The 19,333-nt window shown below is 40.9% G+C and overlaps 1 protein-coding gene across 3 annotated transcripts in view; it reads right to left on the minus strand.

The window, feature by feature from the left end:
- VPS41 (VPS41 subunit of HOPS complex) overlaps window positions 1-19,333 on the minus strand; it is a 299,363-nt gene that overhangs the window by 144,343 nt on the left and 135,687 nt on the right. For all 3 annotated transcript variants that reach the window (XM_075826930.1, XM_075826929.1, XM_075826932.1), the window contains one exon: window positions 17,722-17,787. In XM_075826930.1, coding sequence (XP_075683045.1) covers window positions 17,722-17,787 — 66 coding nt within the window. The remainder of the gene's footprint in view (window positions 1-17,721; window positions 17,788-19,333) is intronic.

A 19,333-nucleotide genomic window follows, 5' to 3' on the forward strand; every position in this document is an offset into this window, starting at 1 on the left:
CAGTTCTGGCACCAGTTCATAGAAAGGATGCCCTGGAGTTGAAAAATGTACAAAGAAGAACAACTAGACTGATACAGGGCATGGAAGATCTTAGTTATGAGCAAAGATAAAAGTATTACATTTATTTAACCCTTTCAGGACTGACACACTTTTTGCGTTTTAGTTTTTCATTCCATGCCTTGCAAGAGCCATAACATTTTAATTTTTTCCGTCAATAGAGTGGTGTGAGGGCTTATTTACTGTACTGGAAACTGAAAAAATATATATTTGTTGGCTGAAATCACAAAATACTGTGATTCCTTCATTGCTTTTTGGGTTTTGTTTTTATGGCTTTCACTATGCGGTAAAGACAGCTACATTATTCTGTGGCTCAATAGATTATGGTGATATCAAATTTAAATAGTTGTTTTTTATATTTTACAACTTTTCCAAAGAAAAAACTTTGTTAAAAATAAAAGAATTGTTTTGTTTCACCACATTCTGAGAGTCATCATTTTTTCGTTGATTGTTAGGTGTGAGGGCTTATTTTTTGCTGTCGTTTTTTGATACATAGAGTATTATAATCACTTTTTATTACATATTCTTTGAGAGCAAGGGTAACCAAAAAACAAAGATTTTGTGAGTTTCCTTTTTTGTTTTATGGCGTTCACCGTACAAGTTAAATAATGTTATTTTGTAATAGTTCAGACTTTTATGGACACAGCGATAGCAATTTTGTTTATTTTATTTTTTTTTACGACTAAAAACATTTATAAACTTTTTTTTTTTTTACACATTTTTCTAGTCCACCCAGGGGACTTGAACCAGCAATCGTTAGATCGCTGTTACAATACACTGCAGTATACTGTCATTTTTACAGGATTCTGTTTAGCCTTGACAGAGACACTGCTTAACAGAGGCAGATTGAAGGCAGACCTAGGGCCCTTCATTAGGCTGTCATGACAACCATCGGCACCCTGCAAGCGGTCAGAGGGGGCCGCCCCCCTCTTTCTAAAGCCTTAGATGTTGCGTTCGCGAATGACTGTAGTATTTACGGCGTTGAACAAACAGGAACAGTGCGATCGCTGTTTCTGCCCGTTAGTCCCAGGAGTCAGCTGTAATACACAGCGGACACCTGCAGCGTATGGAGCGGGCTCAGCATGTGAGCCCACTGCATACAAGACCCCCAACACAGGAAGTGCTACTAAATCCAGGTGCACGAAAGGATTAAGGCCCTTTTAGATGGGCCAATTATTGGGCAAACAAGCGCTCACAGAATGCTCGTTCTCGATCATTGCCCTCTGTATTGTTCATCGGCTGATTGTATCGTTTATGCAGCCGAAACTATTATCGTTGTCGGCAGAACATCTCCCTGTGTAAACAGGGATATGTGCTGCCGACATGATGGAAATGTATGAGGACAAACTATCGTAGTATAGATCGCTTGTCCCTATAATTAGATGTCTCGACGAACGGCGCTCGTTTACACTGCACACTTCGGGCTGTGTAAAAGGACCCTTAGTCTTGAGAAGAGACATTTAAGGGGGGGGGGGGGGGACATGATTAACTTGTATAAGTATATTTATCTAATTCTTGTATAAATGTTGATCCAGCCCTTGTTGAGTCTAGTCTTGATCTCCCCTCTTGGTTCAGGAGGCAAAGGTTTCCCTTTTACGGCAGATGAGCTCACGTCTTCTGTTTTGGTTTTTTTCTTCCTCTAGATCAGGGGTGGGCAAACTTTTTGACTCGCGGGCCACAATGGGTTCTAAAATTTGACAGAGGGGCCGGGCCAGGAGCATTTGGAGGAAGTGTTTGGGCCGGATATACTAAAGCATTAAATGTAGTGTGTGCAAACCTCATAGCACAGTAAGAACACTACAACCCAATTTATTAACTGTCTTTCAAATGTGAAAAATAGCCCTTATCAGTTAATAAATTTGTCTCAAGGAATATGCAAGATATGGCATTTACATACTATTTCGCAGATACTGGGAGAAGGAAATGTAAATAGATTAAAATAACATACGCACTGTGATTTATCAAGAAAAAAGTTCTGTTGACTCTGTAAATTAGCTGCCAACCTCTGAGCAGTAGCCGCCCGTTCTTGTGTTGACTGCTTGCTAGCATAGTTTGCATGCTTCGTGGCAAAGTGACGGCTGATATTGTACTCTTTGAAAACCGAAGGGCTTAATGGTGACGTGAAACGAAGTGAAAATTAAAGTGAAATAAAGAGAAATACGCGCCACATTAACCCCTTAATGACCGGGCCATTTTGCACGTTAATGACCAAGGATTATTTTTTGTTTTTTCATGGTCGCATTCCAAGAGTCGTAACTTTTTTTTCTTTATTACGTCGACATAGCCGTATAAGGGCTTGTTTTTTGCGGGACGAGTTGTATTTTGTAATTGCACCATTTTTAGATGCTTACAATATATTGATTAACTTTTATTAACTTTATTTTAGGAGAGAATTGAAAATAAGCAGCTATTCCAGCATTAATTTTCACGTTATAAATTTACGCCATTTACTATGCAGCGTGAATAACATGTTACCTTTATTCTACGGGTCGGCACGATTACGGGGATACCAAATATGTAAAGGTTTTATATGTTTTCCTATGTTTGCACAATAAAAACCCTTTTAGAAAAAAATTACTTGTTTTTGCATCGCCGCGTTCCAAGAGCCGTCATTTTTTTATTTTTCCGTCGATGTGACCGTATGTGGGCTTGATTTTTGCGGGCCAATGCGTAGTTTTCATTAGTACTATTTTGGGGTACATAGGACTTATAGATTAACTTTTATTTTATTTTTTATGGGGGGAATGGGAGAAAAGAGAGAATTTTGCCGTTGTTTTTTGCGGGTTTTTTGGACGCCGTACATCCGGCGGTTTCATTAATGTGTTCATTTTATTGGTCAAGTTGTTATGATCGCGGGGATACCATATATGTGTATGTGTTATTTGTTTTGACACTTTTACTGAATAAAACCACTTTTTGGGCAAAAAAAGTAGTTTTATTTGATTTTGACTGTAATTATTTTATTTTTTTTCAACAAACTTTATTTAACTGATTGACATTTTTTTTTTAAGTCCCACCAGGGGACTTCACTATGCGATGTGCCGATCGCATATATAATGCTTTGGTATACTTAGTATACCAAAGCATTATTGCCTGTCAGTGTAAAACTGACAGGCAACCTGTTAGGTCATGCCTCCGGCATCGCCAAACAGGCAGTTGCGGAAGACAGACCTGGGGGTCTTTGTTAGACCCCCGGCTGTCATGGAAACCCGACGGCGACCCGCGATTTGTTTGCGGGGGCGCCGATCGGGTGACAGAGGGAGCTCCCTCCCTCTGTCAAACACATTAGATGCCGCTGTCACTATTGACAGCGGCATTTAATGGGTTAAACTGCCGGAATCGGAGCGCGCTTCGATTCCGGCAGTTGCAGCAGGAGCCAGGCTGTGTATAACAGCCGTGCTCCTGCCGCTGATCGCGTGGGTACACTGGCAGTACCCGCGCCATCACAGGACGGATATATCCGTCCTCCTGCGCGAACTAGCAGCTGCTGAGGACGGATATATCCGTCCTTCGGCGTTAACAACGGTCAATGTGTTTTGAGTGCGCCATCTATTGGGAAAACGTGGGCATTGCAGGGAAAGGGGAAAAAAAAGGAGGTTTTTACTATGATTTGGACAAGTTCGGCGGGCCGGATTAAAAAGCCTAACGGGCCGTATGTGGCCCGCGGGCCGTAGTTTGCCCATGTCTGCTCTAGATCAATAGGGAAAAAAAAATACTTCTAAAATTTACTCCTACCCCTTCCCTTTATTGAAACCCTCTCTCTTCCCGTGGTTGAAAATGATGAACATACTGTAGGTCTTCTTTTCTAATCCCAGAAAATCCTTTTAAAATATTTGGACCACAATGATTTCCACATACTTAGCTAATCTTAGGAGTTGCTGTCTGAAGATTGTTACATAAGGTAGAGATGACACTGGAGAATGCACTAACTCTAATAAAGGGTCAAATATATGGCTATTTCGGCACTGTAAGAACACAGCACATTTAAAAACTTGGATCCCAGTAACATACGGGTGTTGACCTGTTATTAAACTTACCCTGGTTGAACTTGATGGATAGGTCTTTTTTCAACTGTACAAACTATGTAATGCCCCATGCACATGACTGTAGATTTCTTCCGTAATTACAGACCCATTAATTTCTATTGCCGATGGACATCATCCCGTATATTCACGGGAAGGTGTCTGTGCCGAAGAAAGGGTGCGCAAAAGATAGGACATGTCCTATTTTTTGCTTTTTACGGACCGCGCTCCCCTCCTTTATGTGGGAGCACAGCCCGCAAATGCGGGTGGCTGTCTGTGGCAGTCCCGTAATGACGGACTATGATTACGGGAACGTGTGCATGGGGCCTAAGTGTGTGACTCCTTTGACAAAAGATTCTAACTAGCGTTATGTAGTTTTTTTTTGGTCTCGTACAGATGACAAGTTGCAATCAAATTTCAGACTTAAGCTAAAACTGGCTGAATAATAAATCTATTAGCACAAAGGTTGTCAGCATATTGATTTTTATTTTCTTAAAAAACAAGAAAACTAAAATCACACAAATCCATAAAAATACTATTTTATTCTGTTCTGTAGCAGTTGAAATGTTTCATGATCATCAGACAAAAGATATCGCCTAGACAAGAACGCTTAAAAAATATTTTTATTTACTCTTTAAAATGGGCTATTCCAGCCAATAATTTCTATAGATACCAGGCTAACCAGGTAGGTAAGACGAGATAAGTGTGCCAATAGATTAGTTTAAATTGTAATGAAACTACTCAAAATATCTAGTAAAAACATATAAATTCTGTCCCTACCTGAACTAAATAGCAAAGTGTGCATTCACACTGAGTAAAGATCTGATACCTAGCAGCAGAGTGTGTATGAACACTCAGTAGTAAAAACGCAGCACCTGCGACACAGTGTGCATTCACACTGAAATGAGCCACAGCACCTACATTCCCTGTGCATTAAGGGTATGTGCACACACATTAATTACGTCCGTAATTGACGGACGTATTTCGGCCGCAAGTCCCGGACCGAACACAGTGCAGGGAGCCGGGCTCCTAGCATCATACTTATGTACGACTCTAGGAGTCCCTGCCTCCCCGTGGAACTACTGTCCCGTACTGAAAACATGATTACAGTACGGGACAGTTGTCCTGCAGCGAGGCAGGGACTCCTAGCATCGTACATAAGTATGATGCTAGGAGCCCGGCTCCCTGCACTGTGTTCGGTCCGGTACTTGCGGCCGAAATACGTCCGTCAATTACGGACGTAATTAGTGTGTGTGCACATACCCGAACACCCATGACAAACAGTGCAGCACCTCCATCAGTAGTGTGCATTCACACTAGCAAGGGACTGTATATTTAAACAAACGTGTGCATTCACACTACATGTATATAATATACCAAGTATGCATTCACACTAACTAAATAGGGTATATTAAGTGTGCATTCACACTAGTCAGCAATATCTACAACACAGAGTACTTTATCACTGAGATGAGCATCAGCACATGCAGGTAGTGTGTATTCACACTCCTCAGTAGCAGCGTAACACCTATATTGATAGGGTGCATTCACACCAGATAAATATTGTCCACCTGATAACAAGAGTGTGCATTCACACTGAACTAACGCGTTTCCACGTCCTTGTTTTATATAGAACGTTTCTTCAGAGGCATGTATATTGAGACAGGGCAGATTAGCACATCCGTTTTTTGTGCAGTACTGTCTTTCCGCCATGTGTCTGCTAGAGCTTTTCTCCTAACAGCACGGTTCTGGTATCTAATCGCAGCGATGCAACAGAACGCCAGCTATTTAACCCTATCCGCACGAGGACGTAACTGTCCGTCATTGCGGGAGGTTACTTCCTGCACGAGGACGTACAGTTACTGAGTTTTTCCCCGTGCACACTGTCGGCGACAGTGTGCACCGGGAACCGGGAGGTCAGCTGTCGCCGACAGCTGCCACTCCCCTCTTGTTGCCGGCCAGCGGTCCTTTGCCGCTGATTTTGGCGAATTAACCCCTTAAATTCGGCGATCGGTTGCAATCGCCGAATTTTAGGGGTTTCTAGCATATCGGCAGACCCCGGTACGAAATCACGGGGTCTGCCGATAGTTAGTATGGCAAACGGAAGCCAAACAATGGCTTCCGGGTCTGCCATGGACGGAAGCCCATCAGGACCAACCTTCGGCTGGTCCTGATAGGCTTCCTGTCAGAGTGACAGGAAGTCACTGTGTCGTTCCCGATGCACACTGTCGGCGACAAGGTGTGCATCGGGAACTTGGAGATCAGCTGTCCCCACCAGCTGACACTCGAGTGTTGCCAATCAGCAGCTCATCGCCGCTGATTTCGGCAATTAACCCGTTACATGCGGGGCTCGATTGCGATCTCCGCATGTAGCGGGTTTGTAGCGCATCAGCAGCCCCCATGCAATCGTGGGGGCTTCTGATGCTTGTGATGGCACCAGGAGGCCAGACAACGGCCTTCGGGTCTGCCATGTATGTCAGCCTATGAGGATCAGCCTCTGCTGATCCTCGTAGATCAACTGTCCGAGTGACTGTGACGTCACACTGACAGTTGGAATACGTTACACTACCTAGGTAGTGTAATGTATTCTAGCAGCGATCAGAGCTCCAGGTAACAAAAATAAAGTGTAAAAAGTAAAAAAAAGTTAATAAAAATGTTTTATAAAAGTGTAAAAATAAAAGGTTTCGTTTTCCTATAATAAGTCATTTATTATAGGGGAAAAAATGAAACCGTTAAAAAAAAAAGTACACATATTTGATATCACCGTGTTCGTAACGACCCAAACTATGAAACTATAATGTTCATTTTTCCGCATGGTGAACGCCGCAAACAAAATAAACGGAAAACGGTCAGCATCGCTATTTTTTGGTCACCACCCCTCCCAAGATATAGAATAAAAAGTGATCAAAAAGTCGCATTTACCCCAAAATGGTACCAATAAAAACTACAACCCGTCCCGCAAAAAACAAGACCTCCCACAGCTTTTTTGACGAAAAAATAAAAAAGTTACGGCTCAGAATAGCGTGTCTCAAAAAATAAATTATTTTATAGAAACATCATTTTATTGTGCAAACGCTGCAAAACGTTAAAAAAAACTATACACATATGGTATCGGCGTAATCGTACCGACCGGCAGAATAAATTAAAATGTAATTTATTGCGCACGGTGAACGCTGTAATAAATAAAGAATTTAAAGCGCCAAAATCGCTGTTTTTTGGTCACCTTAGCTCTAAAAAAGATCCTGAGGGGCCAAAATGCTCACTATACCCCTAGAAAAATTCCTTCAGGGGTGTAGATTCCAAAATAGGGTCACTTTAGGGGGGTTTCCACTGTTTTGGTCCCTCCGGGGCGTTGCAAACCCGATATGGCACTGAAAACCAATCCAGCAAAATGCGCTCCAAAATCCAAAAGGCACTCCTTCCCTCCTGAGCCCTGCTGTGGGTCCAAACATCAGTTTACGACCACATATGGGGTATTGGCGTAATCAGGAGAAATTGCTTTAAAGATGTTGGGCGGCTTTTTCTCCTTTATTCCTTGTAAAAATGAAAAAATTCTATGTTTCCACAGAAAAATAGGTGATTTTCATCTTCACAGACTAATTCCACTAAATTCTGCAAAAAAAAACTGTGGGGTCAAAATGAATTTCGGCAAAAAAAATGAAATTTGTAAATTTCACCTCTACATTGCCTTAATTCCTGTGAAACGCCTAAAGGGTTAAAATACTTTCTAAATGTGGTTTTGAATACCTTGAGGGGTGCAGTTTTCAAAATGGGGTGATTTATGGGGACTTTTTAATATATAAGGCCCTCAAAGCCACTTCAGTACTGAACTGGTGCGTGAAAAAATGGCCTATTGAAATTTTATTGAAAATATGAGAAATTGCTGCTAAAGTTCTAAGCCTCGTAACGTTCTATAAAAATAAAAGTACGTGAAAAAAAATGATGCAAACATAAAGTAGACATATGTGGGATGTTAACTAGTAACTATTTTGTGTGGTATTACTATCTGTTTTACAAGCAAATACATTTAAATTTAGAAAAATGCAAATTTGTGCAAATTTTTGCTAAAATTTGAAGTTTTTCACAAATAAATATTGAATTTATCGACCAAATTTTTTCACTAACATAAAGTACAATATGTCACGAGAAAACAATCTCAGAATCGCTTGGATAGGTAAAAGAATTCCGGAGTTATTACCACATAAAGTGACACAAGTGTCCACAAGGCCAAAACAGGCTGTGTCCTAAAGGGGTTAAGCTTTTCACCCTGCCATTTGGGAGGCTGGACGATTATTTCAAACACCCAATCAGAACGTGCCACGTCATCAGACACCCTGCCCACTCATGTGCTCGACCAAAACACTCCTCCCCGGGCATTTTTAAAAGACACTTACTGTCAAAAAGCTATGGGAATCATCAAGCGGCTATAATTCCTAATAATGGCGTGTATATATAGGAGAAGCACATTGTAATGATAACTATGAGAGGTAATAAAAAGACAGTTAATTCTGACAGTGAAAACAAAACTATATATGAGTCAATGTCAGCTCCACCTCATAAGAAACAAGTATAGAAGATGTTATCATTGAGACCTCCAGGTTTAACCATCTGTAACAAAAATATCCACCTTGCCTCTCGCTGAAGCAAACGTTTATCCCAGTTACCCCCTCTAGGATGAGGATGTACCCATTCAATACCCTGGAATTTGAAATGGTCAGAGTTACCCTGATGACATTTCCAAATAGGGTGTGCGATCGGAGTATCAGCTCGTTTAGCCGTGTCCTTGATGTGATCTCTGCTACGTCTGCGAAATTCACAAATGGTTTTACCCACATATTGTATCCCGCAGCTGCATGTCATCAAATATATGACACCTTGGGTCTTACAATTGATGAAATCAGAATTCTTGCAAGAACGACCTGATGTGGTACTACAATATGATTTACTTGTTAGAATTGATCTACACGCTTTGCAGGTACCACAGCTATATGTACCAATGGGGAGATTAGGCATCCAGGTTGTGAATCATAGGTCCCTATGATTCTAAGGGCTGTCTCGCCAGTCTCTTTCATCCTTGGATTGAGAAGCTCATCCCTATCCACTGATAGGGCATGTTGATATGCATTTTTGAGAACCCAATCTGGATATCCCCTTCGACCAAACCTTGTTTTCAAGTCGGAGCCTGCGTTCTGATAGTCAGACATATCGGTGCAATTTCTGCGAGCTCGCAAATATTGTCCTTTCAGAATCCTCTTTTTGAGTGGTCTCGGATGCCAGATATCCCACCTTAGTAGGGTATTAGTAGCTGTTGGTTTCCTATAGATATGTGTGTTCACTCTTCCTGACACTGATTTGCTTATAGACAGATCAAAAAATTTAATTTTATCCAAATGTATTTCAGAGGTGAAGAAGAGGCCAATGTCATTGACATTCAATACCTCTACAAATTCTCTAAACTTTGCTCGTGAACCATTCCATAATATGAGAATATAGTCAATGAATCTAAGCCAGAGGATCACACTTGATGTCCAAGTTTCCATTGCTTTCTGGAAGACAATTTCTTTCTCCCACCAGCCCAGATAGGGATTGGCAAAGGTTGGAGCACAGGGACTTCCCATTGCCACACCTCTAAGCTGGTGAAAAAACTTACCATTGATTGTGAAAGAATTTCGTCCTAATACAAATTGAAGCAACCTCATGATGAACTCATTATGATTTGTAAATGGAGTACTCCTCATTTTCAAGAAGTACCTCACTGAGTCACATCCCTGGTATTCTACTGGGCTTCCACGTCCAGACTTCCCAAGAGTACATCCTCATCAAGCTGGATGCCCTCTAATTGTTTAAGAACATCCATTGTATCCCTCACATAGGACGGAAGGGTCACCACAAATGGACGGAGAATCTGGTCAACATATAAGCTAGCATTCTGTGTAACACTATCAATGCCTGCTACAATAGTCCGCCCTTTCAGTGGCACTAGGCCCTTGTGCACCCTTGGTAGACTATAAAATGTTGCCATGACCGGGAACTCTGGAAGTAGAAACTTGAACTCTCTCTGATCAATGATACCCTCTAACCTGGCATGTGACAACAAACTATTCAATTCCTCTTTATAGGATTTAATTGGGCTATTAGACAGGATTTCATAACAACCGCCGTCGTCAAGGATCGCAAGGCACTTACCAATATAGGTCTGGCGATCCATAACGACCACATTACCACCCTTATCGGATGTCTTGATAAAAATAGATTCATCCTTTTCAAGGAGCTTCAGACTTTCCACTTCTCCAGGTGTAATATTGTTCACTTTACCCTTAGAATGTAAATGGGTCAATTGATCAACGACTACCTTGAGAAATGTATCTATGGGTGTGTTGTCATTTATTGGAGGGTTTCTTGTTGACGGAAGAGTTAAATTGGTAAAGGGACCCTCACCTAAAACCCTAATCTCTTCGTCCAACAGACCCCCCATTGTTCTCAACAATGGCATATCTTCCTCATCCAAACCCAATTCGGTACATCTACATCTGTCATTAAGTTTAAATAATTTTTTCCACTTGAGCTTACACTCAAACAATTGTAGATCCTTAACCCATGAAAACAGGTCAAAAGATGGTGTAGGTACAAAAGAGAGTCCACGTTTCAATAAACATAATTCTCCCTCTGTTAATTTTTTCTGGGATAAATTTAGGACTTTTAGTTCATCATCATGGGTGCCTTTTACTAGTTTTCTTTTCGTCCCCGTAGCAGATAATCCAACACTAGTGGGCCTTGTGCTAAAAAATCACCCCTATTAAAAGAGTTGGAAAAAATCACCCCTATAAGAAGAGTTGGAGCCACGTTTTCCTCTACTTCTTCCTCTGATATTACCATTGGGGTATCGAGATCTCCCCCGATTCCCCCCTCTGTTAGTGACATGACGAGAATTATCGCGGTCATAATCAGAGGAGGATAATTCAGTGTCTAGGTCATGATAACCTTGATCTTTTCTGTTAAATTAGTTACATAGTTACATAGTAAGTACGGCTGAAAAAAGACACATGTCCATCAAGTTCAACCAAGGGAAGGGAAAAGGGAAGGAAAAATTTCTACACATAGGAGCTAATATTTTTTTGTTCTAGGAAATTATCTAACCCTTTTTTAAAGCCATCTACTGTCCCTGCTGTGACCAGCTCCTGCGGTAGGCTATTCCATAAATTCACCGTTCTTACTGTAAATTCTACCCTCTTTGAAATCTAACAAGTCTATATGATATTAAAAATGCTTTCTCTCTTTAACCCCTTCCCGACATCCGCCGTATATATAAGGCGCACGCAGGGTGGGGGAATATGGAGCGGGCTCACGGGCTAAGTCCACTCCATAGAGCGAGTGTGTCGGCTGTGTGTTACAGCCGACACTTCCGGGTTACGAGCGGGATCGAGCTTTAGCGCGATCCCGCTTGTTTAACCCGTTAAATGCCGCGTTCAATAGAGATTGCGGCATTTAAATTACTAAAAACAGGGGGGCGACCCCCTGTAACGTCTCAACGCCCCCTCCCCGCGGCGAGATCGGGGGGAGCCGCTGGTTCACACGGCTGCCAGGGGGTCTGACGAAGTCCCCCAGGTCCGCCATCTTGGTACTCCTATGAAGCTCTGCCTCCGGCAGGGCTTCATAGGAGACTGTCAGAATCACGATATACTGCAATACAGGTTCGCTGGTTGAAGTCCCCTAGGGGGACTAATAAAAAATGTAACAATGAGTTAAAGTTTTTTTTTTTTGTGTAAAAAATAAATAAATATTACAAGTTCAAAAAACCCCCCTTTTCCCATTTTCCCCCTAGAGCATAGTAAAAAATGTAATAAATAAACATAATTGGTATCGCCGCGTCCGTAAAAGTCTGAACTATCACAATATATCATTATTTAACCCGCACGGTGAACGCCGTAAAAAAAAAATTGTAAACGCCAGAATCTCTATTTTTTGTTCACCCACAAAAAAATGAAATAAAAAGTGATCAAACCGTCACATTTACACCAAAATGGTATTATTAAAAACTACAGCTTATCCCGCAAAAAATAAGCCCTTATACCACTTAATCGACGGAAAAATAAAGACGTTACGGCTCTCGGAATTTGGCGAAACAAAATACATTTTCTTTTTTACACTTAAGTTTTTACTTGTAAAAGTAGTAAAATAAAGAAAAACCTACACATATTTGGTATCGGCGTAATCGTATTGACCTATAGAATAAAATGAATATGTTGTTTTATTTGTACAGTGAATTCCGTAAAAATGGCGCGCAAAAAACCATGGAGGAATCACAGTTTTTTTCATTTTCTACCCCACAAATAATTTTTTCCCCATTTCCTAGTATATTATATGGCACAATAAATGGTGCTCCGAAAAACTACAACTTGTCCCGCAAAAATCAAGCCCTCATAGTACTATATCGATGGAAAAATAAAGGCGTTATGGCCTTTGGAATGTGGGGAGGGAAAAACGAAAATGAAAATCTGAAAAAGGGCTGCGGCGTGAAAGGGTTAACATGGGCTGTGAATTTTTCCACAGCCTGCTGCAGCACCAATTCTCTCTCTCTCAAAGTCAACATGGCTCTCAAACTTTTTAACCATTTCTGTGTGGTCTCTGATTGACTGTGCATTGCTGGTAATCAGAATTATGAATGATCATAAGACAACACGATTGTTTTTCTTTTTTTAGAACTTAAAACCATAAAAAGCCTTATAAAAAGGAACAAGGTGAATAGAAACTTTTGATACATCTGTGTCCACTTTGTTGTGATTGGACTTTTGTCACAGAAACAGAGAAAACGCACTTAAAATGGGTTTTCCCAATATTACAAGTGATGCCATATTTTGGCACCCCATGATCCTCAGAATGAAGGGGCCACAGTGCTAGTTTAGCATGGTTACTCTTTTTTTACGCTGCGTAGTGAACTGCAGCACAGCCACATTCACTAGAATGTAGATAGGCTACAATTCCCTGAACAGCAAATGGCCGGGAGAGCTTCTGAAGGATAAAAAAAAGGCTTTTGCCCCTTTGCTCTCAAGATCTTCGGGGGTCCCAGAGGTCAGCAAAATCCCAGCAATATGGCATTACATAATGTAATGAAAATCGTCCTTTAACACCTCCTGGGTGTGTGTAGGGTATAATGTTTTATTTTGCTGGTATATACAGTGAAGGAAATAAGTATTTGATCCCTTGCTGCTTTTGTAAGTTTGCCCACTGTCAAAGACCTGAACAGTCTAGAATTTTTAGGCTAGGTTAATTTTACCAGTGAGAGAGAGATTATATAAAAAAAAAAAAAAAACAGAAAATCACATAGTCAAAATTATATATATTTATTTGCATTGTGAGAAATAAGTACTTGATCCCTTTGGCAAACATGACTTAATACTTAGTGGCAAAACCCTTGTTGGCAAGCACAGCAGTCAGACTTTTTTGTAGTTGATGATGAGGTTTGCACACATGTTAGATGGAATTTTGGCCCACTCCTCTTTGCAGATCATCTGTAAATCATTAAGATTTCGAGGCTGTCGCTTGGCAACTCGGATCTTTAGCTCCCTCCATAAGTTTCCGATGGGATTAAGGTCTGGAGACTGGCTAGGCCACTCCATGACCTTAATGTGCTTCTTTTTGAGCCACTCCTTTGTTGCCTTGGCTGTATGTTTCGGGTCATTGTCGTGCTGGAAGACCCAGCCACGAGCCATTTTTAATGTCCTGGCGGAGGGAAGGAGGTTGTCACTCAGGATTTGATGGTACATGGCTCCATCCATTCTCCCATTGATGCGGTGAAGTAGTCCTGTGCCCTTAGTAGAGAAACACCCCCAAAACATAATGTTTCCACCTCCATGCTTGACAGTGGGGACGGTGTTCTTTGGGTCATAGGCAGCATTTCTCTTCCTCCAAACACGGCGAATTGAGTTAATGCCAAAGAGCTCAATTTTAGTCTCATCTGACCACAGCACTTTCTCCCAATCACTCTCAGAATCATCCAGATGTTCATTTGCAAACTTCAGACGGGCCTGTACATGTGCCTTCTTGAGCAGGGGGACCTTGAGGGCACTGCAGGATTTTAATCCATTACGGCGTAATGTGTTACCAATGGTTTTCTTGGTGACTGTGGTCCCAGCTGCCTTGAGATCATTAACAAGTTCCCCCCGTATAGTTTTCGGCTGAGCTCTCACCTTCCTCAGGATCAAGGATACCCCACGAAGTGAGATTTTGCATGGAGCCCCAGATCGATGTCGATTGACAGGCATTTTGTATGTCTTCCATTTTCTTACTATGGCACCAACAGGTATCCCCTCACCCAGCGTCTTACTTATGGTTTTGTAGCCCATTCCAGTTTTGTGCAGGTCTATGATCTTGTCCCTGACATCCTTAGAAAGCTCTTTGGTCTTGCCCATGTTGTAGAGGTTAGAGTCAGACTGATTAATTGAGTCTGTGGACAGGAGTCTTTTATACAGGTGACCATGTAAGACAGCTGTCTTTAATGCAGGCACCAAGTTGATTTGGAGCGTGTAACTGGTCTGGAGGAGGCTGAACTTTTAATGGTTGGTAGGGGATCAAATACTTATTTCTCTGTGCACAATGCAAATAAATATATATAATTTTGACTATGTGATTTTCTTTTTTTTTTTTAAATAATCTATCTCTCACTGGTAAAATTAACCTAGCCTAAAAATTCTAGACTGTTCATGTCTTTGACAGTGGGCAAACTTACAAAATCAGCAAGGGATCAAATACTTATTTCCTTCACTGTATGCTTCATCTTGTAGGTCTCTCTACTTTAGGGAATGTGGCTAGGGCGCTACCTTGCTCCATGTTTGGTGGAGGTGACAAGGCTGGATTTTAGGATCGGTCATTGGATGATGATTGATTACCCAAATCAATCTACAACTCAATTCTTAAAGGAAACATGGGATCTCTAGGATCGGGAGGGCTTCCACAGGATTAATTTCATTTAAAGAGGCTCTGTCACCAGATTTTGCAACCCCTATCTGCTATTGCAGCAGATAGGCGCTGCAATGTAGATTACAGTGACGTTTTTATTTTAAAAAAACGAGCATTTTTGGCCAAGTTATGACCATTTTTGTAGTTATGCAAATGAGGCTTGCAAAAGTCCAAGTGGGTGTGTTTAAAAGTAAAAGTCCAAGTGGGCGTGTATTATGTGCGTACATCGGGGCGTTTGTAATACTTTTACTAGCTGGGCGCTCTGACGAGAAGTATCATCCACTTCTCTTCAGAACGCCCAGCTTCTGGCAGTGCAGATCTGTGACGTCACTCACAGGTCCTGCATCGTGTCGGACACATCGGCAACAGAGGCTGCAGTTGATTCTGCAGCAGCATCGGCGTTAGCAGGTAAGTCGATGTAGCTACTTACCTGCAAACGCTGATGCTGCTGCAGAATCAACTGTAGCCTCTGGTGCCGATGTGTCCTCGCTCGTCTGACACGATGCAGGACCTGTGAGTGACGTCACAGCGTGATCAGGCAGAAGCTGGGCGTTCTGAAGAGAAGTGGATGATACTTCTCATCAGAACGCCCAGCTAGTAAAAGTATTAAAAACGCCCCGATGTAACACATAATACACACCCACTTGGACTTTTGCAAGCCTCATTTGCATAACTACAAAAATGGTCATAACTTGGCCAAAAATGCTCGTTTTTTAATAATAAAAACGTTACTGTAATCTACATTGCAGCGCCGATCTGCTGCAATAGCAGATAGGGGTTGCAAAATCTCGTGACAGAGCCTCTTTAAGGCTATAAACACCTTTGAATCAACTTTTTGTTATTGCATTGTACTTATTTTGTGCAGTGTTATTTTTGCAGTGTTTGTCTTCTGCAGACTACTCAGTCCCATGCAGTGTGAAAACCATCAGTGGAGCTCCCTGAGGCCAAATACGCATGATACCTAATACGTGTGGATTTGCCGCGCGGATTTACCTGCAGCAAATCCGCAGTGTAATACAGTATCAGCAAAGTAAATGAAAACACAAGTCATCTCATCTACACGTTATGGAATTTCCCCGCACGTATATTGACCTGCGGTGCATATTTTAATAACCGTAGAATGTCAATTTTTCTTGCGTTTCCACCTGTGAATTGTAACTGCACCTATTTCCGCATCAATATGTAAAAACTGCACCTACCTAACAACGCAACAGAAACACACCATTATGTGTGGAGTTTACATGCGAAATACCTGCGTTTACATGTAGTTTTGATGCAGATTTTCTACACCAAATTAAGCAAAGTGTGCATGTAGCCTGATGGCTCACTCTTCAGTACTCCAGACTTCTAAACCTTTTAAGTAATGCTTAGAGATGCTCTGTCACCACATTATAAGTGCCCTATCTTGTACATGATGTGATCGGCGCTGTAATGTAGATTACAGCAGTGGTTTTTTTATTTCGAAAAACTGTCAATTTTGACGGAGTTATGACCTATATTAGATTTATGCTAATGACTTTCTTAATGGACAACTGGGCGTGTTTTACTTTTTCGCCAAGTGGCCGTTGTGGAGAGAAGTGTATGACGCTGACGAATCAGCGTCATACACTTCTCCCCATTCATTTACACAGCACATAGTGATATAGCTATATCACTATGTGCAGCCACATACACCAACGTTACTGCAGTGTCCTGAGAGTTAATAGACATTACCTCCAGCCAGGACGTGATGTCTATTCAGAATCCTGACACTTCGGTAACGTTTCTGTGAGATTTACAGCAAGGCAAGCATAATCTTGCGAGATTACACTGTAAACGGTCATTTAAAACGAGATTACGCTTGCCTTGCTGTAAACCTCACAGAAACGTTACCGAAGTGTCAGGATTCTGAATAGATATCAAGTCCTGGCTGGAGGTAATGTCTATTAACTCTAAGGACACTACAGTAACGTTAGTGTGTGAGTATTTGGCTGCACATAGTGATCTAGTAAGATTACTATGTGCTGTGTAATTGAATGAAGAGAAGTGTATGACATGGATTGGTCACTGATTGGTCAGCGTCATACACTTCACTCCACAATGCCCACTTGGTCAAAAAGTAAAACACGCCCAGTTGTCCATTAAGAAAGTCATTAGCATAAAGCTAATATAGGTCATAACTCCGTGAAAAAATGATCGTTTTTCTAAATAAAGAACACTGCTGTAATCTACATTACAGCGCCGATCACATCATGTACAATATAGGGCACTTATAATGTGGTGACAGAGCTTCTTTAACAGGTCAGCTTTAACAACTGAAAAAACCCTTCATTTTCAAAGCATCTGTTGATCTATGGAAGGACAGGACATTTTATAAGGAATACTGAAACTTGGCATACAAGTATTACGGCTTCATTAATTACTTTTATAGCCAATTTATTTCTAACAGTCTAACAGCATACAGGGGCATAGTGTAAGCATGCTGCCCCTTGTGGTGAACAAAACAAGCAAGCAATGTGAAATGAGAGAAAAGTGACATCAGAATTGTGAAAATCATTATAATAGTGGCAGATTACCAGAAGTAAGGGATAGATGGAAAAGACAAAATTCCCTAAACTACCCCATAGAATATTTTTTTTTTCTTCGAGCCATGTGGATTACCTTACCAAATAGATTCAATAAAATAAATAAAAATTCTTAAACTTACCTTTTTTCCTCCAGTTACAAATTGCTTACAGGCAGATTTTCCAAACTGAGGATGAACAGCAACAATCTAGTAACAAAGAGAATGGCTTTATTAAAAACACTTGGCTATGTTGTACCATGGACTAACCTGCAACGGAGTCTATATTATACAGCATCTTAGGCGGTGTTTATATCAGCGTTGGTTTCCATTTAGGGGTTCCATCAGAGTTTTCAGTCAGGGGAACCGCTCATCGAAAGGCAAACGGAAACCATAACTTCCGTTCGAATCACCATTGATCTCAATGGTGACGGATACTTTGCTAATGGTTTCCATTTGTCACCGTTGTGAAAGGGTTCAGTTTTTTAGACGGAACCAATAGCGCAGTCGTGAACAGGCCCTTAAAATGTTGTGTTTACTGTGACTGCGCTATTGATTCCTTATCGGTGACAAACGGAAACCATTAGCAAAGTTTCCGTCACCATTGAGATCAATGGTGATGCAAACGGAAGCTAAGGTTTTCAGTTTACCTTTCCGTTGAGGGGTCCCCCAAACGGATGGAAATCCTCAACGTAAAGCAACGCTGATGTGAACAGGCCCTTATATGGTTATAAAACCATAAAAATAAATGATTTCTTGTGGTTCTACGTATATATAATTTTCAACTAAAGATCAAGGGTCTAAAAAACAGTAATGGTACCTCACTTACGGCAGTGACCTAACGATTGCCCACTTGATGCAGCAAAAGCAACTAATAACCAAACCTAAGATGTTTCTGATGACCTCTGGATGAGTTTCACTTTTATTGTACATTCCTTATATTGTGGATACACAAACTATCAATAACCATTATAGAAACATAAAAATTTAGCATGCCTGTTTGACATTTATTTAGCGGATATGTGGTAAAGTTAGATATAGTGTGACATACACATTTTTGAAGTTCTAAAATTATGGAATAAATAGGTCCATAAAATTCAATTTAATAATCAATTCAAGGTCAACTCACCAACACTAAAAAATTGACAACAGACCAGTGTTGGACAAAAGTATTATATTTCGATAAAGAAATGAAAAACCATGCATGTAAAAAATTATTACCGGTGGCAACCTTTTAGGGAATATTCTATATATGGGAATAGATTGAGAACACTATCCACCTTACTTATAACAAAACAAAATTCTGTCTTTTAAATGTTACCATTAGACTCAGTTTTCCATGATTGTGTCCAGCTCATGTACACAGAAAACTTTAATAAAATCGAGCAAGGTTTTGGATTATATAATTTTTATAGACTATTTAACCAGGTTGTCAGAAATTATCTATAGCAGACTCCTATGGCATGTACCAAAGGCTGGTCTTCACCAACCCAGTTTGAAAAATGGATGCCATGTCTCGACAATTAATAGTATATAACCTACAAAGAAATCACAAGGAACACAAAAAATAATGTCTAAAAGTCTGTGGATCTCTGGCTACCGTTAATTTTCAATACGTGCACTGTGAGAAATTGAAGAATAGAGCACATAGCAAGACTGCAAGTAGGAAGCCAATACAGTTTCTACTACTGCCTGTTTAGACTCCTAAAAGCAAATTCCTGTTGACAGATGAGACCAAGCTTTTTCGGTACCTATC

This window comes from Rhinoderma darwinii, chromosome 5 (assembly GCF_050947455.1).
Source record: "Rhinoderma darwinii isolate aRhiDar2 chromosome 5, aRhiDar2.hap1, whole genome shotgun sequence".
Lineage (NCBI taxonomy): Eukaryota > Metazoa > Chordata > Amphibia > Anura > Rhinodermatidae > Rhinoderma > Rhinoderma darwinii.